The sequence below is a fragment of the Ambystoma mexicanum genome, chromosome 9 (assembly GCF_040938575.1).
Source record: "Ambystoma mexicanum isolate Mex_15411 chromosome 9, UKY_AmexF1_1, whole genome shotgun sequence".
Lineage (NCBI taxonomy): Eukaryota > Metazoa > Chordata > Amphibia > Caudata > Ambystomatidae > Ambystoma > Ambystoma mexicanum.
The window spans coordinates 339,489,185-339,515,184 of NC_090931.1; the positions used below are offsets into that span (position 1 = coordinate 339,489,185).

At 42.1% G+C, this 26,000-nt stretch overlaps 1 protein-coding gene across 1 annotated transcript in view; it reads left to right on the forward strand.

The window, feature by feature from the left end:
• Positions 1-26,000, forward strand: part of LOC138487325 (uncharacterized) — a 2,513,852-nt gene that overhangs the window by 2,248,942 nt on the left and 238,910 nt on the right. Inside the window, exons 90-92 of the mRNA XM_069613924.1 lie at positions 421-605; positions 1,252-1,429; positions 14,288-14,444. Of these exons, the coding sequence (XP_069470025.1) occupies positions 421-605; positions 1,252-1,429; positions 14,288-14,444 (520 nt within the window). The remainder of the gene's footprint in view (positions 1-420; positions 606-1,251; positions 1,430-14,287; positions 14,445-26,000) is intronic.

The window sequence follows — 26,000 nt, forward strand, 5'->3', positions numbered from 1 at the left end:
AAGGTATGGCCAGGAGGCTCTTAAGCACTGCCACATACTAAGAACACTTCTACCCTCGTTCCTAGTAGGGGGAGGGCAGTGACCACACACAGGGAAGCAACCCTAAATCACCACCAGAGCAGCCCGGGAGCCTATGGTGGGGCCGGTGTATTGGGTAAATGCCCGAACTGATAAGTGCACAGTTTACCTCAGTTTGCAGATGAAGGCAGCATCACCGATGGCGGCAGAGAGGAGGCAGCAGTTAAATTGAGATTTCTTTTGCTTTGGAAACATCTGAGGGGCTAGATGGCAGGAGGTAGTACTGGGAACGCTGCCCATTATTGGTGGATTCACCTTGCATCCCGGTAATAGGGGACTAGTGCTTCACAAAATACGGTTACCCATAATGAACAATTTTTACAAAGTGTCTTCTTGTTTCAGCGATTTTATCAGCCCTGGACCAGGTGAAAGATGAGCTTAATGTGAAACTGAAGGCGCTGCAGATGAACACCCGCACCGTCTGTTTTGGGGTCTGCGTTCTGCACGGGATCCTTGCAGCGCAGCAGACACTTCCTGGAACAGGACTGAATCACCTATTGACAATAGGTCCTCTGCAGCTGAACCAGGTATGGGAAGGGGATAATATTGTGTTGGGCAGAGAACAATGCAGACTACACTGTGTCTAGCTGGCTTTGGGGTGGAGAGGGTGTCGATCAATTAACTTAGAGGTTTCTAGCCATACTCGGTCCCTTTGCCACACTTAGAATGACACAGACGACCTTCCCCTTGATCCACCTGTAACATGGGAGCTATGGGGTCGGCTATAAGGAGAAAGGGATTAGGTGGGAACAAGAGCGTTACCCCGCTACAAAAGATATGCATCAAAGGGAATGACAGCAGTAGCATTTTTGACCTGCAGCATTATAATTGCGGAAAAGTGTCTTAAAGTTGCTTTTCGCACTGGCGGGCGCACAGATTTATGTTGCCCAAGGCGAAATTAGATTTTGGTGAACCACCTCACTTGCAATTAGGGCAGATTTTCAGTTCCAGTGGCCAATATGGTGACCGCTACTGGTGACATCCTATTATCGCTAAGATTGTCTTGTTGTAGAACCAGCGATGACAAATACACCTATCTGGGCGCAGAGGATCTGATTGCAATTTATGATCAGAAAATGTATAGCAATGTTTCCCATGAGTGCTAACGTTATTTTCCCCAGAAGTCTTTTTATTTCTCATGCAACACTCTTACGTAGCAATTTCATTTTAAAGGCACTTAAAGAAGTAATATGCTGCTTTCAAAAAATGCAAACCACTGAGGAAGATTTTCTTCAAGTCCTGAAAGATGCAGTCAGCATGGTGTACACAAACCTTGCCACGAGATCGGAGGATGTGTCCTACATTCAAGCTCTAACTGAAGAAATCATTTCCAAGTGCCAACAGCAGACTGGTGAGAAACTTAGCATTCATACCTTCTTTGAACCACGTCCATTAGTGGCATGCTCCTGTGCACTGCTGCCCTTTGTTTCTGTCCACAGGTTAGACAGAGCTTTGTTGAGTCCTGGTGGCCAGGCCTGCCTAGCAATATGGCGTTTCATAGTTCTGGGCTGTGATCGAGGTTTGCCTTTTACAGATTCTTATGGTCGTGTTTATAGCAATCACTCCATTCTTGGGACCAGAACAGCCAGTAACAGGTTGCCAGGCTCTCTGGGTAAGCCCTGGGCTTATCACTATTGCTGCAAACGCGGCTTGCTTTTTTTTAGGTGAATGGACTAGGTTCAAGTACTCTGGTCCTCTATCCACTGAAGCAGAGGTCAGTTCTATCTGTAAAACTGGCTATTTACATCTAAGGGTTCTCCATAACGTTCTGCCCTTCCTATGGTTGCTTCTCTCATCCTGAGCCATTTTGGTTACTGCAACTCCCTGCTTCTTGCTCAGCCACTTAACCTCTTCTGTTGATTGCAGCTGCTTCAGAATTTTGCTGTGGAATGCCCTTACATTCTCCGTTTAAGCAACATAGGATCACCTTGCGTTTCACTGCTCTCTGAACACCTATCCTCTCTAGGCCTTAGCTCGTCCTGCAGTAACTCTTAGCACCAAGATGCTTTCGGCGAACTTGCACTTTACAAAAACATTTAACATAACATAACACCTAGAGACATTGCCATGCCCTATTTGCCCTGTGGCATGTCTGAGTTGAGTATTCTGTGGCTCTCAATGGGCGTATGTTTCCTTTTGATGAGCGGTATCTTCCTCGCCCTGTTTTGCATAACATAGAGCCCTCTTGTGTCACCCCTTTCATGAACTAATCACGTGTTAAAATGATGTTATGTTTCGAGCTTTTATTAGTGGGGAACCTGATGTAGCACCTAATGGTGTTGGGGACAGAAGAACATCTCAATCTTTTGTTGTCAAGTGGCATCGGCCCTAGCCTCAGTCAGGTGTAGCTGTATAATTAGCAGTCCTCACATGCCTGTAAATGCAGTAGCTCTGCAAGGTCGGTGGTGTGTATGTATCTTGCAGGGTTCTGATGCTTCCCTTTTGGTGTGACTACGTGTCATGCAGACTGGTGGTTGATTAGTGGAACGAAGGTTTGTCCCCCAAATTAAAGCTAATACCACCCACAAAACAAAACATCAGGTGTGTAAGCAAAATGCACCCACAACAGGCAAATCAGTAACAATTCTGCACTGCTGGTGGAGTGAAATTGGAGGGAAATTAAACCAATTTCGCTTCACCGGCTAGAAGTTTGCACACTCTTTATAACAACTAATCATCAGAAAGTTTGAAATGAGCATTCCCGGTCCTGACGTGAAAATACATGGGGGAATTACGTTATTAACTCTGATAGTACTGCTCTAAAAAGAAGTGCACCATTTGATGGAATGTTTTGATAAAGCTAGCTCAAAGAGATCCCAGGAGGATGCGTTTTGGGAGGTCAGGGGTAGGAAGTGGGTTGGAATGGCCATAGCGATTAGCATGACTATTGGCAGCCAATTGGTGGTTAAATAACCAAACAACACCTACAAGCTTTGTATCCAACCTCCTATGCTAGTACTCCCGGGTTGTACGCCAATGCAATGATTTCGACTTATAGTTGGCACTTTAGCAGCACCCAATAGCCAAAACTAAAAAGGAGGGGAATTACAAGCATCAACTAGTCCAAACCTTCATGGATGGAAGAAATACGCTCCTGGCAGGTATACTAAGCTCCTGATCAGCACCCGCATAAAGTTTACTCCATGATAAAATCTGTTTTATCAAAACACAATGCGGTTTCAGTCCTACCATTCGGACCCAACTGCACTAGTTTCCTCGGAAAGCCTGCTTTATGTTGGCCAGCTGCTTCACCACTCATAAACATAGGATTTTAAGAGAAGACTGATGTAAAATGGACCTTGTCACCACTTGGGCTACCATATTTTGAATGATCTGTTCTCGAGCATGTTTTGGTGGCCTATATAGACTGATTTGCAGAAGTCTGGGTGGCTTAATATAAAAACATTCGCAAGTTGAATTGTATGAGGAAAGGACAGCAAATCAAAGATGCGTCAAAGTGACCTTAGATGGAAAAAACAACCATATATTAGTAACATTACAGATCAGCTGATGAAAGGATAGAGCAACATCTATGAAGGACTTGAGAAAGGAGCTTAAGAGGATCACAATGACCAACTTTTGTAAAAGTCACACATCTCATCCATCATCTCACCTTACTCCTTAACTTCTGCAATTTAGGACATGCCAACAACCCTTGACCTCTACCTTCCTCCACACCTGTGTGCCATCTCCCCTCATGTGTAGCTCTATTGGGTGCACATGCACCTGCCTTGAATCTCATATCACTTTGCACTTACAGTGTCTGTCATGTTGTAATGCACCCTATGTAGCCGTGCTCTTCCCCCTGCCCTCTATGCTGCTCCACGGGAAGAAGGCTATCGCTGTTGAAGGTTTCGGCACTGTTGCAGATGCATCATACCAGCATGGTGCTAGACACCTTTTTGTCTTGTATAAGAAATGGTGGATATCTGTCTTTATTTTGCTGTGGCTTGGTAAAGATCTTTCACTAAAGTCCTGCAGCGCAAACCTGCTCCGCTCAATCTTGAAAGTGGAGTCGTCATTTATCTCCTGGTACTGCTCAGAGTTTTATTGATTCTGTTAAAAGCTGAGTCGGATTTAGAAAGAAAGAGACGTGCGTGTAAAAATAGCCACACAGACAGAGATTGAGTTGCACAGTCATGCACTGGGACACAAGGCTGTCTCAGCTAAGCAGCACAAGTGTTCGAAACCATTTTCCTCTGGAACTTGGCATGCTTGCTGATATAAATAACTGAATGCAAAAAAAAAGAGGCAGAAATAACTGAGTTTTTTTGATCGAATTTTGTAGAGGCTTTTGTATATTTTAAGTAAATAATTGTTGGGGGTGGGTTAAGGGTATTAGTTAAGGTAAAGGGGGTTAGGGGGATGCTGGGTGTCTCCCCCAACATTATCAAATAAAAAAGTGCAAAAAAAAGTAATGTTTGTTTTTTGACCAAAAAAGTAGTCATTTCTGCTTTCGTTTTTTTTTATTTTCGCTTATTTCATGGACAACCCTTGCTGATCATGAATATTGTCTGCTGCTGTGGGAGGGGCTAAGTGCACCAGGAAATACTCAGACTCAGAGGGCCTCATTCACAGAGTGTTTATGATGGCGAAACCCCATTGGAAAACGCTCTGGGCCCGATTCATGGAATTATTTTGGACAGTTCAAAGTGACTTTACACTGCTGAAAAGTGACTTTACACTGCCGACACAAACCCTGATTTATGGAACTGTGCAAAGTGTATTTTTGCAGCGCAAAGTCAGTTCCGAGTGCTTTTGTACTGCAAAATGACTTCGTACTGATTTTGCACTGACTTTGAACTGCAAAAATACACTTTTTTAAATGTATTTATTTGTGTTTATCGTTCATACAAACCTTAACACAATAGATATAATACAAATCAGTAATACATAGGATCACAATGGTTATATACAAAAGGTTCAAATAGAATTCAGGTACAGTTAAAAAGCAGAAAGATATGTTATACAGAAAGGATAAGAACAATACAAATCATTAAATTAAAGCATATATTCTCCCATCAGATCAATATATCTGATCAATACCCCCATCAGAACTGTAAAAGAAAAAGAGTTGAGCGAAAGTGAAGTAATACTCACGAGTGTGATTCCGCTACTGCTGAAAGATACGAGAATTTGCCTTCTTCCATACAAGGAAGGCGGCTCCTGGGATGACAATGGATTCTGCCAAAATAATGGCAGCCCAGAATTGATTATCTTCAAATTGTGAGATATTGGACACAAAGTTGCCATAGCTATTGATATACTCCCTTTCCAATTCTCTGCATTGGTAAGGACATGCCGAGAGGTATCTATTTTAATCCCACAAAGGCGACAGCGCCTTTCTTCTCTCGGAGTCCATGTCCAGCGCCCTGTATGCTCATATGTCAGTAAAATATTATATCGCAGATAGATAATAAACCCTCTGATTTCCCCAGAGAACATTTTTGTACGATAGGAACAATGGGCCCCCTGGCTAAAAGCTTGCGTGCTGTATTCCATATACATTTTCCAGTTGGACACATAATCAATAGTAGTACAGTGATCACAATGTCTAGCTTTTTTCTTTAGGAGACTCATTCTATTAGGATTCACTACTATCTCATCCATATTCAGATTTAGGTGCTCAACTGTTAATGACTATTAAGAGTTTTTTTCAGATTCGCTAGAAAGGAATTATTACTATTTTTACTATATTGTCCAGCCAAGAGACCATAAATCGAGTTTAAGTAAAATACAAGGTGCATTTTTGTATCATGCACATGGCTCTAATCAATGGAATACCAAGCGCTATTCGGAGTGTCACCACTGGTACGGTCTGTGGGACCCCCTGTATAGTACGCAGGATTTTAGCTTCAAGATTGTCAATGCTGTCTAATTTGCTTTCTGAAACAGTGGCCAAACCTTATAAAAAGCTTGGAGCTATATTGCTTGTATAGAGTTTTATAAATCCCTCTATATTATTACCTCCTCTCTTATGCATGATATTTCCGAAGAGTAGTCATTTTTTCAAGACCTTTAATCGTAGATATGTACAATAAAAGTCTTTACTTTATTAATGGGTAGTAAGTGTCAGTCACCTCCAATTTGGTGCCATTAGCAGTTTTGCTTTAATGTCCAAAGATTAATACTTTAATTTTCATACAATTTATCTGGTTTTCCTTTTGTGTCCAAAGATTAATACTTTATTTTTCATACTATTTTTCTGGTTTTGCTTTTGTGTCCAAAGATTAATACTTTATTTGTCATACTCTATATCTGGAGATGATTTCTTTGGACATACTCAGCTAGTGCATTCAGAGATCTTTGTTGCCCTATTGGGGTGTGGTCCATGATGATGGTATCGTCAGCATAACTGATCCATGGTACCGCAATTATCCCCATCATCGGGGTATGATGGTCCATGTCAGATACATAAAGATTATATAATGTAAGGGCCAGAACACATCCCTTCTTAATACCCATATTAGTGTTACTATCTGCTGTAAGGGCACCTTCTCCCTTGGCTTTAATTCTAACTGTAGTGTTAGTATACACAGCAATGATAAAATGTAATGGACTAGTGTCAATCCCTCATTTCCTGAGTTTGTCCCATAAGCATGTTCTAGACACCATGTCAAAGGTTTTGCTAAAGTCAATGAAGCATATATATAACCGGTCATGTTTCTTTTACTTTGAGGCAGCCACAAAATAATTTATCAAGCTGATATTAGTAAGAATGCCCAAACCACTACAGAAACCAGTTTGGAAGGGAGGTAATACAGCATTTTCCTTAATCCATTTATTTAATTTCTTGAGAAGTAAAGCAGCAAATACCTTTTTGGCTAGCATCAACCATTACCAATGATCTATAACTGGTGGTTTTGGTGTGATCACTGCCTTTGAAGACCGGGAGCATGATGGATTTCTGCCAACTGAGTGGAATGATGCCATCTCTTAATATTTTCTCAAATAGTTTTTCTAATATTGATGCCCAGAAAGGAGGATTGTCCTTAAATATTTTATTAGGCATCATATCTGGACCAGGAGCTCGAGAGCTATGAATTGAGGTTATCACTACCATAATAACATCAGCATCAAATCCTTCTACGACGCTAGTAGTCGGCAGATAGCCATTCATTTTGTTTGCAGTGTCGCTGTGCATATAATATAGCTCGCTCACTGCATAGGTCCAATCCTCCATACTAATTGAATTGATCTCAATTTTAGTCTGAGAATGACTATTCATTCTAATCATGGTCCAGAATCTTCTTTCATCCAGCGTATTCAGTAATTAAAATATATATAGCTAATTAGCATTATAAGCTGATGATTTATGCATATTGAACCAATTTTTGTATCTCGTAATTGCCAAAGTTTTGCGCTATTGCTTCACTTCTCTAGTAAGTAAAATATCTTTGCCAATGTATCTGCATTGTACTTCTCGGTCTCCTTAATCTCTTTGTCAAAGCATCCATCATGTATATGTTTCCTCTTCCTTGCAGTGCATTTAATTTAAGGTGGCTCTTCAATATCATCATCTTGCTTATATTCCAATGATTGTCCTGTAACCGGGTGTAAAGCCATGTGCTATTATCCTGTATAAACAAATTCAACTTCCCCAACTTTTTCTTACTCCATGTAATAGAGTTCCCTGCAAAGTTGACATGTACTGGTTTGTTGTAATGAGCTAGACCATATAATTGAGATGTTACTAGTGTCCATGTCAATACTGCATGGTCACTTAAAGTATAAAATGAGATCCCTGTAGGTTCGCATCTATTCCTCACATCCAGGCCAACATATACATAGTTCAAGGTGGAGTCACTTGTACCGTTTGTCCATGTCTTAGTGTTCGAGTTGGAATATCCTCCCTTGTTAATGAGGCATGAAATGTCCCAAATAATAAATAGTTGAGCCCATTTCATCCCTTAATACTTTGCCATTAATACCGATGATGTAGGTTGCATAGACTCAAAACATTCATTCTGCATAACATTGCATTTCTCCAAGTTGTAAAATGTAATTAGAGTTCTACGGATTCCCTGCTGTATAATACACAAGGTCACGATTACGGTTTATCCAAAAGTATTGGGTTTATGGCTCTTGAGTCTATGGTGACTAATGATTTTCTAGACACTGATCTACCTTGCTCTGGGATGCTCGATATTCCAGTGTTCCTTAGCAGGATAAATGTCAAGACCTGTATTTTTGACCAATGCACTTCCTTGAGCAGGTTGGCAGAGAGGCGCAAATACATAATATATACACACCAGGGTGTGTCCAAGGACTCCCCGAGAAGATACCTAACTTCACTTCAGCTCACTTCACTTATACGAATTATCCTCTATCTTCGATTTTATATCCTCCCGGTACTGGCTAACACAGGAGCTTGGAGGTGAAAGAATACAGAGGAGCACATTTGCTGACTCTGTAACACTAAATTAGAAACCGCTCAGCATGTTTTGACTGACTGACTCCTATTACAGGACATCTATACAAGGGGATACATTAGGTTTGTCAGTCATTGCTCTGACCAGTTTTGGAGTGCCCCTTTCTCTGCAGAATTCTATGTCATCACGGCCTCTGCCTTTCATGTTTGGCTTAAAGTTAATTTGGCATATCCAATATTAGTTGACTCATTATGTTTTTTGATTGCCATATGAATTGCTACTGTTTTATTATCTGATTTTAACCTTTGTCATAGATTATGTAATGTTATTCGTTTTGCATGTGGGTCGTTTATTTATTGATGTATTGTTGTCGTATTTATGTATTTTCATGCCAAGTTGCTGACTATGAAATTTTGTATGTATTTTACGTGGAGTGTACAAGGATGCCAAGGGCTCCTAAAGGCACCTAAATAAAAAAATAAAAAAGAAACATTGCTAAACAATGCAAGCACCTATTTCCTTTGAATCCTGTTGCATCATCTATAAGGCCATTGCCTTCAAGTCAGCAAGCAACATCGCTGAGAAGCTCATCATCTCTTGAGGTCTACTGCCCAGCAGAAGTAAGGACATATGCAAACTTGCACTCTACCAATGCAGGAAGGAAAGCGCTAGTAGGCCTTTTATGTGTCTGCCGCCAGACTCTGGAATCTCCTCCCCAACAACACCAACCTCGCTCTCTCGCTTCTACATTTCAGGAAAGAGCGCAAGGAATGTCTCCTCCCTAACATCAACAACCACGCATTGTCTACTCCCCATCTAACCTGAGACTGGGTGGTCTTCTCCCCTCAGAATCCTTCCCTGGCTGCTTGTAACTCCCTTGCTATTGAATTGTCTGTCTTCCTCCTTTACGTGTTATTTTAGCCCATGTGCTAGTCACAGTGACATGTTTAGGAACCCTGGCAATCATCTGACCTCTTGCCCTGAAGAAAGGGTCTTCATCAGATACAAGACCACAGCAATTTACCAAGGGCTTTTCCAATGGGCATTTTACACTATCTCACCCATCTGAAAGCTTTTGTGAAAGGTTTTCTGAAGTGTTAAATGTACAATTTAGCCATTCCGTTTGTGAAAAAAATAGAAAATGAGTATGTTATTAATGGATTCTCACTACTTTCTTGAAACCATGCATCTTAATTATGCTGTGTTTCTAGTCACTCCTAGTCACTTCCTTCATTGTGAATGGGAAGTGTGTTTCAAACAGTCTGTTTATGAATACACTTTTCAATTGCACATTTATTGATAATAAAAGTGAATATTAATTTTCACTACTTGGAACAACCAATGGTGTATAATTTTAAAGGGTTTATTAAGACATATTTACATGATTTCTTCAATCATCACAATAAAGTCCAATTGCTGACAGTGCCGGAGTGATGTTTTTGTTTTGTTTGTGCATTGTTTAATGTTGTTGGTTGTTGTTTTTAAAAATAATAAACAGTTTAAATAAAAAAAGGAATGTATCCAGAATTATGCTTCTTCTGTAACTAAGATCTCTTTTAATCCATTCTTTGCTACAAAAATGATCATGCATTAGCTTTCAGAAATTCCAAATAATAACCCATCTGTTTGCAATTGTACCTCTAATTATTCCAATTCATTTTAAACATTTCTGGATGTTGTATCTAGGTAAAAAAAAAATATAATGTAAATGTGGATATTTTAAAAACAATGTTCTGTGTCTGTGTTTTACAATATGTGATTGTGCAAGCAACTTATTATTTCATTTTTTTTTAAAAAATAATTTGATTGAGGGTGCGTAATTGTCTGTGCTATTTTGTGATTTTAAAGTCTTGCTCCTCTACATGATCTGTACCAAAAAACAGAAACGCGCTGGTTGGCAGCATTCCTGACTCCACTTTTCCGTAGTGATGATAACCATCTCCCACTCCTGACACTCCAAGTCACATCTCTAACACTGCCATTGGCCTGTAAGATTTGCCTCTGCAACAACCCATGCAACTCACAATATTATGAATAATAAAGCTCCAGAGCATGTTATGCTACCACATTCGTGTATGCAAACACGCCACTGTAATGATCCTTACACAAACACGCAGAGCTAGTGTGGTGCATGCCTAAAGATTGTGGTATGTTACCATTCAGGACGCAAGTGACAATGGAAGGCTCAAGCATTTTCAGATGGTATTTTACTCCATGACTAGCATCATGAAAAGTCGATTTGGCAGAAAATCCTGAAATGGTGTGTGCTTCAAATCATTAGCTTTTAAATTGATCAGAAAATATACCAAAGTAAACCATGGAATATGGTGCTTTTCTAGTGGTGTGCTCATTGGTTGGATGTGAACCTGTTAATAGTGGAATATACATATAGGGAGACAGTTTCACTGAAACCATAAAAGTACCATCTCCTTCACAATGACATAACTCTAAAAAATCAATAGAGACAAATCTGATTGATTTTGGTTCAAATATGGGTTTTATTAATCTGTTATTGCAAGTGTGATAAGATGGAAGCACATCCACTGCTTTGCATACCAATAACCATTTTCCGCCATGACCTTTTCCAATCTTTGTGTTTGTAACTCATATTATTTGCATAGTGGAGTGTCATTTCTAAAAGAAATGACATAAACAGGAACCAATACGGGTGACTGTGGCAGTCCCCTGGTAGGGTGTCTTTACAAAATATTGAGAATAATCGAGTAAGAATAACTAGTTGATGAGGTGGTACGGTTATAGGAAATGAATCAGCGACATCGACATACTAGATAACAGACATAATAAGAACTGTAAAGCCTAGAGTAAAAGCAGTGCATGGCTACTGATAAAATATCTGCTATCTCTGCTTCTCCATCGCACTCTAAACTCCTCACACATACCCATAGACATAATATACCATGGCAGCCTTTCCTTCACCAGGCTCAGTGTGCAGGGACGCTGCACGAAACTCCTCACACATACCCATAGACATAATATAACATGACAGCATTTCCTTCACCAGGCTCAGTTTGCAGGGACGCTGCACGAAACTCCTCACACATACCCATAGACATAATACAACATGGCAGCCTTTCCTTCACCAGGCTCGGTGTGCAGGGACGCTGCACGAAACTCCTCACTCATACCCATAGACATAATACAACATGGCAGCCTTTCCTTCACCAGGCTCGGTGTGCAGAGACGCTGCACGAAACTCCTCACACATACCCATAGACATAATATACCATGGCAGCCTTTCCTTCACCAGGCTCGGTGCGCAGGAACGAAGCACGAAACTTCTCACACATACCCATAGACATAATACAACATGGCAGCCTTTCCTTCACCAGGCTCGGTGCGCAGGGACGCTGCACGAAACTCCTCACACATACCCATAGACATAATACAACATGGCAGCCTTTCCTTCACCAGGCTCAGTGCGCAGGGACGCTGCACGAAACTCCTCACTCATACCCATAGACATAATACAACATGGCAGCCTTTCCTTCACCAGGCTCAGTGCGCAGAGACGCTGCACGAAACTCCTCACACATACCCATAGACATAATACAACATGGCAGCCTTTCCTTCACCAGGCTCGGTGCGCAGGAACGAAGCACGAAACTTCTCACACATACCCATAGACATAATACAACATGGCAGCCTTTCCTTCACCAGGCTCGGTGCGCAGGGACGCTGCACGAAACTCCTCACACATACCCATAGACATAATACAACATGGCAGCCTTTCCTTCACCAGGTTCGGTGCGCCGGGACGCTGCACAAAACTCCTCACTCATACCCATAGACATAATACAACATGGCAGCCTTTCCTTCACCAGGCTCGGTGCGCAGGGAAGCTGCACGAAACTCCTCACACATACCCATAGACATAATACAACATGGCAGCCTTTCCTTAACCAGGCTCGGTGCGCAGGGACGCTGCACGAAACTCCTCACACATACCCATAGACATAATATAACATGGCAGCCTTTCCTTCACCAGGCTCGGTGCACAGGAACGAAGCACGAAACTCCTCACACATACCCATAGACATAATACAACATGGCAGCCTTTCCTTCACCAGGCTCGGTGCGCAGGGACGCTGCACGAAACTCCTCACACATACCCATAGACATAATACAACATGGCAGCCTTTCCTTCACCAGGCTCGGTGCGCAGGGACGCTGCACGAAACTCCTCACTCATACCCATAGACATAATACAACATGGCAGCATTTCCTTCACCAGGCTCAGTGCGCAGGGACGCTGCACGAAACTCCTCACTCATACCCATAGACATAATACAACATGGCAGCCTTTCCTTCACCAGGCTCAGTGCGCAGGGACGCTGCACGAAACTCCTCACTCATACCCATAGACATAATACAAGTTGGCAGCATTTCCATCACCAGGCTCAGTGCGCAGGGACGCTGCACGAAACTCCTCACTCATACCCATAGACATAATACAACATGGCAGCCTTTCCTTCACCAGGTTCGGTGCGCAGGGACGCTGCACGAAACTCCTCACTCATACCGATAGACATAATACAACATTGCAGCATTTCCTTCACCAGGCTCAGTGCGCAGAGACGCTGCACGAAACTCCTCACTCATACCCATAGACATAATACAACATGGCAGCATTTCCTTCACCAGGCTCAGTGCGCAGAGACGCTGCACGAAACTCCTCGCTCATACCCATAGACATAATACAACATGGCAGCCTTTCCTTCACCAGGCTCAGTGCGCAGGGACGCTGCACGAAACTCCTCACTCATACCCATAGACATAATACAAGTTGGCAGCATTTCCATCACCAGGCTCAGTGCGCAGGGACGCTGCACGAAACTCCTCACTCATACCCATAGACATAATACAACATGGCAGCATTTCCTTCACCAGGCTCAGTGCGCAGAGACGCTGCACGAAACTCCTCACTCATACCCATAGACATAATACAACATGGCAGCATTTCCTTCACCAGGCTCAGTGCGCAGAGACGCTGCACGAAACTCCTCGCTCATACCCATAGACATAATACAACATGGCAGCCTTTCCTTCACCAGGCTCAGTGCGCAGGGACGCTGCACGAAACTCCTCACTCATACCCATAGACATAATACAAGTTGGCAGCATTTCCATCACCAGGCTCAGTGTGCAGGAACACTGCACGAAATCTAAAACATAATTTTCTTGTCACAGTGCAGGGCAGGCTCACCAAGGTTTAACGCCCTCCATCTACCCCCATCTCCCGGCCCTGACTTCAGTTATGGGTCCTCCATGGCACAGTGGCTGTCGGTCCTCAGTTAAATCTCTCCAATTACACTCAAAGTAGCTAGCTTCAAACCTTCAACTGCATACCTGCTTTCACCCTTATTAGGGATCATTGTTGTACTAATGTATGCTTATAAATACCAATAAACAAAATTTAAAATACAAATCAGTGTAGTGTAGTATAGCATATCAAGCTTGTGGTTGAAGCCTTGGGGCAGGTTTCACAAACACCCACTCCTATTGCACTTTCACATTTCAGGCGGAAGTTTTTTCCTCAGGCCTTTTAGAACCCACCATAGTTATCAGGTGGTAGGGGATGGAGGTGAAATGGGGAGGGCGTAATGGGAGGTTATAGGGCATCTATTAAAAGAACAAAAACATTTGACAAAAAACAGGAGTTGACATAAAAGGCGACGAGGCAAGTCTGGATGATGAAACCACCTAGAAACGTTTCCACAGATTGTAGCCGTCTATGCATCAGATAAAACGAATGTTTCTAAGTCAGAAATACTAGCAATCATGATGCATCTTGCATGTACTTCTTTCTATCCCGCTAGATTCTCTGAATATTGGAGGGCTCACTATCCCCGTCCCATCTGTCAACATTGACCCTCGACAATACTCCATTTGGTTAAGTGAAAAGTTTCCAGAGAGTTGCTCGGTCGGAGAAGCCCTGCTACCAAGACGTGCTGAGAGAGCTGCCTGCGAAGCACAGTAAGCTATGCATATCCTTCTCCCTCCTACTCGTAAAGGTGTACCTGCAGCCATGTACAGGGTCATGCTTTATATCTACGCACACTGCTCCAAATTGGCCATGTGAAGATGTTTAGCTCTGAAGAATTTCACTTTTGCAAAATCTTGCTGATGGTATTGCCTTTTCAAATTAAAATGTCATGCGGTATCCAGGAGAGGGGTCAGAGCTTTTTGAACGTATGAGTATGTCTAAATTACCCCATTGCAATAGTGACAATTTAATGTACATGTTTTTTAAAACGTGATGTGTAGGGTATTCTTTAAAAAATATGCAAGTTATTTGCCATCTAATCCTATTGCTTTGGCAATATCAAATTGTATAGCAGCACCTTTGGTTTCTAACTCACATTTTGAAAAGTGGAGAGTCGGAGGCCCAGACATGTTTTCGCCTAGGCTCATTCTCATTCTAAAAAGGTTGCTGTAAAATCATTTGCAAACAATACATGCTCCGCTGATTCCTCACCTCTTGAAATCTCCACCAAGTGCAGGCACATCCAGAAATCATTCCAAATGCACAGATATAGGCACATCATTCCTAGAAACATATGGCTAATGTTTCCACTAAGTAACCAATGTTATTTACTGTGCGCTCGATTCTCATGAATATCTTTTCTCCTTTCTTTCTTTGTCTTTCTCCTTCTTTATCATCTGTGTACCTTGGTGAATACTTGTTAAGCTTGTAAATTCTTGATTGTTTATTTGTACACCTGCATTGATTGTACAGAATGTAATGCTGTTATGTGCCATTTGGTGAGTTCCATGTGACTTGCTTTTGACATGTGGGAATTAATTTTAATCCCGCAGAAACCCTTCCATAGATACTAGGTGACATTCCACTGCTCTGCACGACCATGTCATGGTAGCAGTGATGCCGGTAGCAACACCCCCTGTATACATGCAAAGATGCACACGCCATCCTCCAGTCCTTTTATCTGTGGGACAAATGCTGGAACAACTACTGATTATTTTAGGGCAGCAATTTCTTTCTATAAATCATTCCTAAATCCCCATAAAGAGTGGGGCAAACAGATCCATATAAGTGCTTGCTTGGTATTAAAGTTTCAATCCCAGTATGGATGATTTTAGTTTGTTACACTCCAGGCCATATGAGGAGGCCCAGCATATGAAAATGTCCACATTGCTGGTAATATCATCACAGTGTTGAAAAAAGTCAAGACCCTGGGGGTTGTCCTAGATGAGGAATTATCTATGAGACCACATGTTTCTTACATTCGATCGTCCTGTGGCCTTATTACCAAGCAAATTAATTATATTCACCCTTTTCTCTCCACCAATAACTGTGCTTTACTTGCTACTGCACTACTAAATTCTAGACTTGACTACTGCAATAGTCTCCTAGCAGGCACCACACACCTTAGCATACAAACCCTGCTGGTTGCGCAGAATAATGCGGTTCGGGCCATTCATGGCCTGCCCAATTGTGCACGTCTCAGATGCTAGGAGGGTACTTCATTGGTTGCCTATACAACAAAGGATCACCCACAAGATCCTGACAATGTCCTTCAAATGTCAATCAAATACCTGCCCTGCATATCTTATCGATCAGGTAATGCCCCAAGTGAGCGTAAGGAAGCTTCGCTCCTCCATTTATCCCACATTCATCCAGCCCAGATACAAGGAACCTCCTCCAATACTCAGGCTCCGCTGCAGTGGAACCTAATTCCCGGACATATAATTTCCTTACTGTAGAATACTTCCATATCATGTGTTCAAAGGAGCCCGTCCTGTGGCCAAAACCCTAACAGCCATCCAAGTCGCTCAGACCCCTGCACACAGTTTGGTGGGGATCCAGTAAACATTGTTGAGAATTTTGATATGGTGCACTCGTTCCCCAAGATTCAAACCACATTCCTTCACTGGTTCTCCCATCTCCCTTCTGTTATTTCTGGACCAATTGACTCTGACCATTATCTGAGGAGTTGCTCATTGGACTTCCTATAGCTCAGTAGAAGCCTGTAGACATGCAGCGTGACCTTTTTCTCTAAAACTCAATAGTTGTTTCTGAGAGTGTCACTTTCATCTATTTCCACCCCTTCCCCCAATCGCTGTTCTCAATTTCCTGTATTCCTGTATTCACTGTATGTGCAGTCATGGAGGTTCTTCCCTGTAGACAGCGTATTGGAGGGCATCCATTTCTTGTCCATGAATATATCTTCAATCAACTGTACTCCACTTACCTAAAAACCAGTGCGGCCAGAAAATAGGCTTCCCATCAATCTGCACCCTTGTAGTTATCCAGATTGATGATCTAGTTGATAAGGATTTATTTCTTTTAGTCAATTCCTCCAGTTTATCCGTCGCTGGAAAGAATGTACAACCTCTTGCATTTCCAGTTGTCAAGAGTGCCTCAGGAGCAAGCAGCATATTCATGCGAAACTCCACCCATGTCCCAATATCAGGTGAGTCTTCAGGAAATGGAGGTAAATGGATTGCAGAAAAAGTCCGATGATATAATACAAACAAAGTTAATGTTCAGAGAAAAAGTCATCTTGATAGTGTTGACCTTCCCCTAAACGGACAATTTCAATTCGGACCATCTCCCCAGATCCATCATTTTCAGGCACTCATATTTTCATCCATCATAAATCTGACCTCCTTAGTCAACCATGCTCCTAAATAGCTCAACCACTGGAAGCCAAACTTGATAATGCATGTACTGCCCCTTCCCATTTGTGCAACAGTAAAAAGGCACTCATGGTAAGAACATCAGGTTACACACAAGACGTCAAAGCTAAATTGCTGGATAGGACTTCCCCTGAGTGAAACCTGTTTGTGGCAAACGTACACAAGTGCTTGGAGAAGCTAACATTCTCCAGGGACGCTGCAAAGTTCTTGGACTTTTCTGCTACTTCAACACCTTTATTTCAGGCTTTGGACAGGTGACGGTTTATGCCTTGGGTCTTTCCAACACATAGAGCAGCCACCCTTCAGGATCTGAAATCAAGCTGCCTCAGCAGACCTGCGAGGGGAAAAGGTTCAGGTCAAGGCAAGGGCACAGCGTCAGTCCCTTCTTCCACATGTCTCAATGCTGCTTTAATTTGCACTTTGCCAACCTCAAGCACCCGTAGAATGCATGATTCAACTGTTCCTGTGGCACCGGGATGAGATTACTTTAGACTACTGGGTCCTCCATATAATTTCAGAAGTTTACAGTCTTGCTTTGCTAAATCGCCGTTTTCAGAATCCATCTCTGCTTCCTGGGTTCATCTGGAAGGTATGGAACCCATGTGCTCAGTGTTCCTCTGCCTCCAAGACAAGCATGTTGTCCCTGAAGCTGTCCTCTGGTTAGACTTCAGTCTATGCTGTGAGAGTTACAAGAATAACATTTTAAGCAAAATCAAAGACGACATTCACATTTATCCAGAACAGAGCATTTTGGGGCAAAAACCTACCAATTTGCTTTTGGGCTTTTTACATTTCTGTTATGAAATATGCTGCTCCAAAGCTTTCTCTGCATTTTCTTATGTGACATGAATCCATAAACACATATTTACTCTCTGTTCTCGAGGCAATCCAAATATGTTTTGGATGCTGGCTCTCTGGACAATTGTCTTGATGTGTTTGAGTGTTGTATATTGCCTCACTTTCTGCTGTCTGCTGAGTGGGCTAATTGCTGGCTTTCAATGTTGGCTCTCTTTTAATGTTGTATATTGCCTCACTTTCTTTGTATATTGCTGGAGCCAGCATTGAACCCCAGCATATAGCCCACTCTGCAGACAGCAGATTGTGAGGCAATATACAACATTAAAAGAGAGCCCACATTGAAAGCCAGCAATTAGCCCACTCTGCAGATAGCAGAAAATGAGGCAATATATAACATTCAAACAAATTCAGGTAACTGTCTATGTCCCAGTGAAGTAACTGTGACTAGAGTGTAAATTGGCCAGCTAATATTGAGACTCAGCATTTAGCACACTATACAGACAGAAGGAGTGACAAAAGTCAACACACAAACCAATAAAAGGAAATTGTCTATGCTATAGTGAAGTAACTGTGACAAGATTGAATTGAATATGGTAAAGAAACTGTACAGCCAACAATCTTCAATCAATTGATGTCAAAACTGAAAGTATATAAGTTGGAACAAACAATCAAATGAATTCAAACAAGTTTGTGAATGTGTTGAAGAAAACATACTGCTAACAATCTGATTGATGTAAAAAAAAACTGTATACGTTGGAACAAACCACAAGTGGCCAATTAAGTTTAACATTCTTTAATGGTATAAGCGCAACCAGGGCTAACAGTTTTCATTTGTACCTAATTATAATCCTGACCAGTCACAGGATATAGCCAAGGTAAGCAGCTGACCAAGCATTAACACGACCTCATAATAACATTGGGTATTGCACCCAGCTGTTGAAGACTGGAATAGAACTTTAAAACAAATATGTTTTGGAGGCTGTTCTTAATTTATAAACCTAGGTGATGTGATGAGACGAACTTGGAATATAGAGATTTTCTTTTAGGGATTTTGGAATTTTGTAAAAATGTTTTTTTTTTAGACAATTAAATCAAATATTTAAAAAAGTATAAACACACTAAATTTCGAGCAAGTCCTAGTACTTTTTTTCTAAGGGGCCCATGCTTGAATTTTGAAGAAAACGTAGGTTTTTGCGTTATGGCTATATATTTTCCCTGCATTATTGTGCTTGTACTATTGATGAAAGATCAACACAATTTTTTCAAGATCAATATTTTTCATCTGATGGGCCTAACAGATCCGCCTGCTTTACTGGCGACACTTGCACCTGTAGGCAAACTGCACTAAGCAGCATATACTACAAACGCCAGTTTGCATTTAAAGTGCATCTTATGTTGAAATATACATCAGAAGGACTCGAACTGTTTGATGTGGTCAGGCTTCAGTCCATACTTTGAGAGTCAGCCCATATCTAGGAAATGCATTCCATTTTGCACCTGTGCAGTCTTGAATATCTTCTGGCAGGTGCTAAAACGATTTATGTCTGATGTGGCACCACTTATCGGTTACACAACCCTTAGTTTTTGTCAGAGTGATTTTTCATAACTCCCAATTATCCTGGTACTTTCAATGAAGGCGCGCGTGGAAAGCTGTGATCCAATCCTCCATTGCCTCCACATTGTTTTTAAGGCAATTACCATTCACTTGGTGCTCGAGGCTTCTGAATGGATTTTCCACACGAGATGCCTTAATTTGTACATATTTTATTGCCGAAAACTAAGGATTGGGAAGGTGCCAAAATCATAGCTGAGGGCTGTAAATCCTGTTGCTGTGGAATGAAACACATTAAGCGCAAGCTGGGAGGCTCGCAACGGAGTCCTTAAAATGTACTGTTGTATGGCGCGCTTCTAAATTTGCTTTTGCAGGTGTATACACCAACGGTGGATTGAGTGAGTTTAGTTAGCACTCAGCTGTTACCGTCGTTGTTTTGCTCACAGAGAGCACAACAGTTTTGGCCATCTGTGCAGTGAAAGTGCTGTATCTCTCGGCTCTTGTTTCCCAAGGGAAATCGAAAGGAGTGTGCCCTGAGCAGCACCATCTACACACACAGCCATTTACAGCAAGTCTTAACAACCTGCAGTAAAACACATTCTTTCTGGCTTAGGGAAATGGGAGAATCTAAATGTGAATTAAGAAAGCAAAAATAAAAAAGCATTAAGAAAAGCTTTATTGACAATGGGCCTGATTTACAAAAGCATTTTACAATAGCGCAAACCCATTGAATAAAGCAGTGTAAGTCACGTTGATGGTGTTTTTCAGTCTCCTTTTTTCTCCACCATCCAAGGGCCTCATCACGAGTTGGGCGGTATCCCAGCAGTAAATCCACTGGAACACCGCCCAATGCAATTACTGTTACCACCACTTGGTCCAGCGGTACTACTCCCGGATCACAAGTGGCGGTGTAAGTCCCCATTTATTTTTAGTCCATAGGACTCAATGGGGCATTTTTGGCGCAATTACCACGGCTGCAATTGCGTCAGAGTAATTGCACTGAAAATGTGTGGAAAATCAGCGGATTTACCTCCAGCTCAGAGCTGGAGGTGACTCCTCCAACTTATCGACAACTGCTAGTTGGGCGGTGCGGTAATGCGGCAGTAACGATATTAGCGACACATTTTTACCTCACCACCCAACTTCTGATGAGGCCACAAGTCTTCAGAATTTTCTTCAGCACATTGTTTTTAATTTAGGCTATTGTAGCCCAAATTATTGCATTCAAATTCTGATTTATGTGTACACATGGAGAAGGCCTTGTGACAAGGGGCACACACAAATGACATTTGAGGAGGGATACACATTGTATTTTGGTGCTGTTTGGTTATTTGGTGCACTTTGGTCAGTGCTGTCTGTCAGCTGGGCCATTTTCAACTCAAGCTTCTTCGCCAGGTTCTTCCTTTTATCCAAGCTCATCTTTGCACTCAGGTGGTCTCTGCACTTATTTCTTCGTCTATCAACTATTCTAATTCTCTTCTTCTTGCCCAACCAGCATATGTGCTGCAACACTAACTCTATGTAAGTTTCACTGGCTCCTCTAACACTGAGTGAATCCAAAATATCAATTGTGATAACTTCCCATGCCACCTCAGGAATGGGTGGTATTGTCATTTGAGGCGTTCCTGTTTGTCACACCTTATTAATATTGGCGCACCCTCTACATTCCTTCACCTTACTCTCATTGTCTGCATCCATTCATGGCCACCAGAAACTTCTGTAATTAGACTCTTGGTCTTTCTTATCCCAAGTTGCCCTTCGTGTCCAAGATCAATAACGTGCACTTTCCAACCTTGTAGCACCAGCAGACGATTACCTCTACCCACAAAAAAGAGTTAAACTTGCTCCCTCTCTGCATGCACGCTAACACCCTCTTCTCCACCACAGAGTATCTCTTCTCAGCACCTTTCAGTTTATGTGATGCTAATGACCCTGTCAATAATGTTCTCCCATCCATCTGAATTTAGACTGCACCCAGACTCTCCTCATTGGCTTCAGTATGTAGCAGTAGGTGCTTGAGTTCATCAAAACCTCCCACTACAGGTGAAGACACAATGCCTTCCTTAATCCACTGTCACAACTCTCACTCCAGTTAAATGTGGTATTCATCCTCGTCAAATCCCTCAAACTCTTCATTTTATCTGACACATTCTTAATGAACTTCCCATAGAATTCAAGTAGATCCAGAATGGATGGTAGCTCAACTCTTTTTTCAGAATGTGGCATGTTCAAACCAAATTTGATTGCATCATGCTTTGGGCGAACACCATCCTTAGACAGTTCATGCTCAAGATAGTCTGCCTTCTCTTTCTTGAATTTGCACTGGTCTGGTGAAATTATTAACACTGTTTCATTCAACTTCCTGACAGTTAGGAATAACTGATCATTGTGTTCCTTTTGACTCTCCTCCCAGACCAATGTATTCTTGGTAACAATGAACCCCATCCACTCCTTGACCAATCTGTCGTGAATTTTTTGAAACACACTTGTGCTGGCAACTAGGCCGTATGGCATCTGTTTACACCGTAACAATTGTGGGTGGCAAGTGGTGTCCTTGGTGACCTGGCTGGCCTTATACTACCTGACCTGCTACCTGTTCCTTTAAGTCCACCTGGAGGTGGGACTTGGAAACCTGCTGCATGCTGGAAACTACCCTACAAAATCAGCACACACCGCGAAAGCGGCCGCAAAAGTGATTGGCAAGTGGTGTTCGGGGTGTTCTTTGGTGGACTTCCCATCTCTTCTCTGAGCAAGAAGAAAGAAACCAGCACCTCTGAATGAAGAAATCTAATGCAGTCCAGCGGGAGGTGGTTAGTGAATCCGGGAGTGCAGGAAGCTCTCGCACAAGACTGCAAGTGAGGCAACATTGTCAATCCCTTCTAACTAGTGCAACTCCGGCTCACATGAATAACCCCTCTTTAAAACAAATGCGTTTAACATTTACGCCTAAAACTCCAACAAACACATCCCCCGATAAACAGCACTTGCACCTACAGAACACAGAGACCGTTGGGAGGAAAGAGGTGGCGAACCCGGCCCCAAATGGAGTACCTATGGGCGCCGGCGAGTGATAGCGAGGTGAGTCCCCTGTGCTCCAACCCAGGGCAGCTGCGGCCCCGAAAAGCCCCTTGCCCCCCTTTTCCAGACAAACACAAAACTTAAATACAGAAATACAGAATCTATCATTGAGTCAGGAAGGAGAGCCTTTACCTGGCGGAGTGAGTGAGCAAGGCTCTCCATCTTGTGCTCCTCGGGTGGCGAGCCCCTGCGCTGGGATAGTGCCCGCGGTGACCGGCGGAGCGGCTCCAGGGACAGTCCCTACCACACATGCCTGTCCCACTGGGCGGGAGCTGCTGGCAAGTGCTGCCTCCCCCGTTACCGAGGAGATGTCTGAAAATTGTAGTTTCATCCCCCAAGAAGACTCAACAGAGCCTTTAAAAGAATTTAACCAGGATGAGATTTTGGAATTACCTGAGTTAGTTTACCATCATCAAGACCCTCAAGAGGGTTCACAAAGTGAAAAATATGCACTACAAAATAAAAGGAATTCAGAAAAAATTGATTCAAGAACTGAAACCCCCCCTAAGCCCCGATCAGCAGCCTTTAAGAGGGGATGGTGAGGAAAGTATCCAAGACCTCGACCAGTTAGACTGGGAGGAATTGGAAAATGGGAACTTTTTTTTACAAAATTATGCCAAAAGAATCCCTCGAAGGAAGGATGTTAGAGCTCCCCTCCCAGGCGACCAGTGGAAATGCACCAGTACAGCATCCCCCATCTTTAGTTTGCCACTAAGAGAAACCAAATCAGACCCCCCCCCACAAAGCTTTCCCTCTGAAACTAAATGGAAAACACATCGTATGGGCACTATATGCAGATGATATAGTGTTATTAGACCTGACCCTCATTGGCCTCCAGAGGAAGTTGAACGCCCTAAAGACTTGTATTGATGAGATTGGCCTGGAAATTAATGGAGCAAAATCTGAGATCCTGATACTAAAAAACCTAAAAGGTGCACAAAAGAAAAATTAAAAATACAGGTTGATGTTAGGCCATGAGGAACTAAAACAAGTCAAATGCAGCAGATATTTGGGAACCTATATCAACGCAAGTATAAACGATGATCCAATGGCAAAGAAGATTGCAAGCCAATGCAAGCAATTGACAGCACAAGGGTCAGTAATCCAGAAAAAAGTGTGGCAAGTTTTCATGCACACCGGTGTTAAACTTTTATAAGAGCAAAGTGATACCAGTGTTAGTATATGGAGCGGAAAGCATGTTTGGGTGCTCAAACGAGCTTTGGGCCAGATGCAAAGGCATTTTCTGAAAGAGAATTCTACAACTGCCCCAGGGTTTTTCAACGGCTTGCATATTATACGAAATGAGTCTCTCAACCTTGAATGCGAGAATCATGTGGAATACTCTAGCGTTGTATAGTAAGACCACTGCTGAAGCTAATTTACCACAATTTGAGATTATGTGGGATACTCAAAATCACAAGAAGGAAGATCTACTACAGAGATGGAGAGTCAAATGCAAAAACATCTTAATCCAACTAAATACAGATGAAAAAACATGAATGACCAACCCAAATGCAGTAAAAAAAAAATACTGCAACAAGATTGGATTGAGACCATATGAGAAGCGTGCTGAACATAAATGCATGCAAAATAGACCTATGGAAGCAAAAGGGCTGAATTGCCAAGCTAAATATCTTGAAATATTTCCTTGTAAACGCCTGCGAAAATTGTATATGATATTTAGATTGAACCTATTTACCACTAAAGAGATCCAAAAACTAAGACATGTACCTGGAAGCGAGGATACAAAGTGCTGATTCTGTACACAGTCAGAAGAGACACTGAAACATCTGGTACTGGACTGCACTGGTTTGAGAGACCTAAGAAGATGGTATTTGGGCGAGGAACTGGCGAAAATAACAACCAACAGTCGGGAAGACTGGTGGCTCCAACTGCATAGCAGTGACTCTCAACAACTAACTATAGTGCTAGCACTCTATCTTGAACAATTGAATGAGAAGTTGTTGAGAGATGACGCAACCAATAATGAAGTCTGTAATAATGATGAGGAATTAATGGGAATAGGAACCCTTGAGAAAGTGAAACGGATTTTAATTGGAATTGAATTTGAAAAGACAGAGATTAGTGAAATGACAGAATGCACAATGATGATGTATTTTTTTTGTCTTTTTTGTTTAGTGTTATATGTATGTTTTAGTTCTTTCTTTTCCTTTTCTTTTTAAAAAGTTTGTAATAAACTATAATAAAAAAAGAGTCCCCAAAAGAGTTCAAAGGAAGATCATTGCTTTGAGGTTCTTTCCACGACTCCACCAGCGGGCGACCTGAGCAATTCCAAATTGGCAGACCAGCTGATCAAGGACATTTCCGCCTTGGCAGGGAAAATTGCCCAGGAAAAAAGGAGGAGCCTATCATTCATAAAGGATAAAATTGCCGAAATAGAGCATTCAAACGCCATAAAAAATGTACAACTCTCCTGCAGCTATTGAGACAAGTTCTGAAGACAGCCTATTTGTTAAATGGGAGGCGATCTATCGAAAGGACCAGATGGAAACCTCTTCGCAATTGCAAAATATAGTAATGGCAGCCCTTAGGATCACAGTGGCCCCATTCCTGAAATTATATGAATCAATTAATGACTCAATGCAAAACCTACTAAGGGCTAATTTAAAATCTCAGGAACAAATCGCCACTTTGGAGCGTTTTACAACTATAATTGAGAGCAGGCTAAATTACTAAGATGATCAATCTCGGTTATGGCAAAACCGACTTGGAGATTTAGCACAAAGTGAAACTAATGGACAATCTGTACTTATGGAAGCAATCCTTGTGGATTGTAAGTGGATGAGGAACTTTCATCACTTAAATCTGGAAACAAATCAGAACCTGAAAAAAATGGATGCTGGTGCCACTACTGATGCTCTGCCTGGGGGACAACCTACCGGGGCGAGAGAAAGGAAATGGCAAAGCAAAATGCAGTCTCCCAACTGGCATTGGCTAAAAAAAAGGGGCCTCTCCAGTTGACCAAGAATCAAAAGAGCGTAGCCCCCCAAGAACTATGAAACCAGACATTGAAAGACTAAACCAGCGGGGTCCCATCAACGGGGGCTGATGGTAAAATCCCTCCGAATACTAGTTTTTCAATTTTCATTGGAGGAGTGGGTCAAGCACAACTACAGGATACTCTGGCTGAGCAAAAAAAGGGGAAAGAAATCCAAAAATGTAAGTGGACCTTGAAGGCAGCATGGCTCAAGGGCCTTTCTAAGAAATATAAGGACCCCACAAAATCTTGAGACAACTCAATGTGCCAAAAAATCAAGAAAGGAGTTGGCACTAATACGAAGTCAACAAGACGAAAATGAGCCTTCAACATCGCCCCAGATCTTATTGGTCCCAGATGATTCTTTTACATCAGATGTCTGTCTAAGTGACCTAATCTAGCTTATATACGACAACGAAGATGACAGTTTTAATTCTGTGGATTG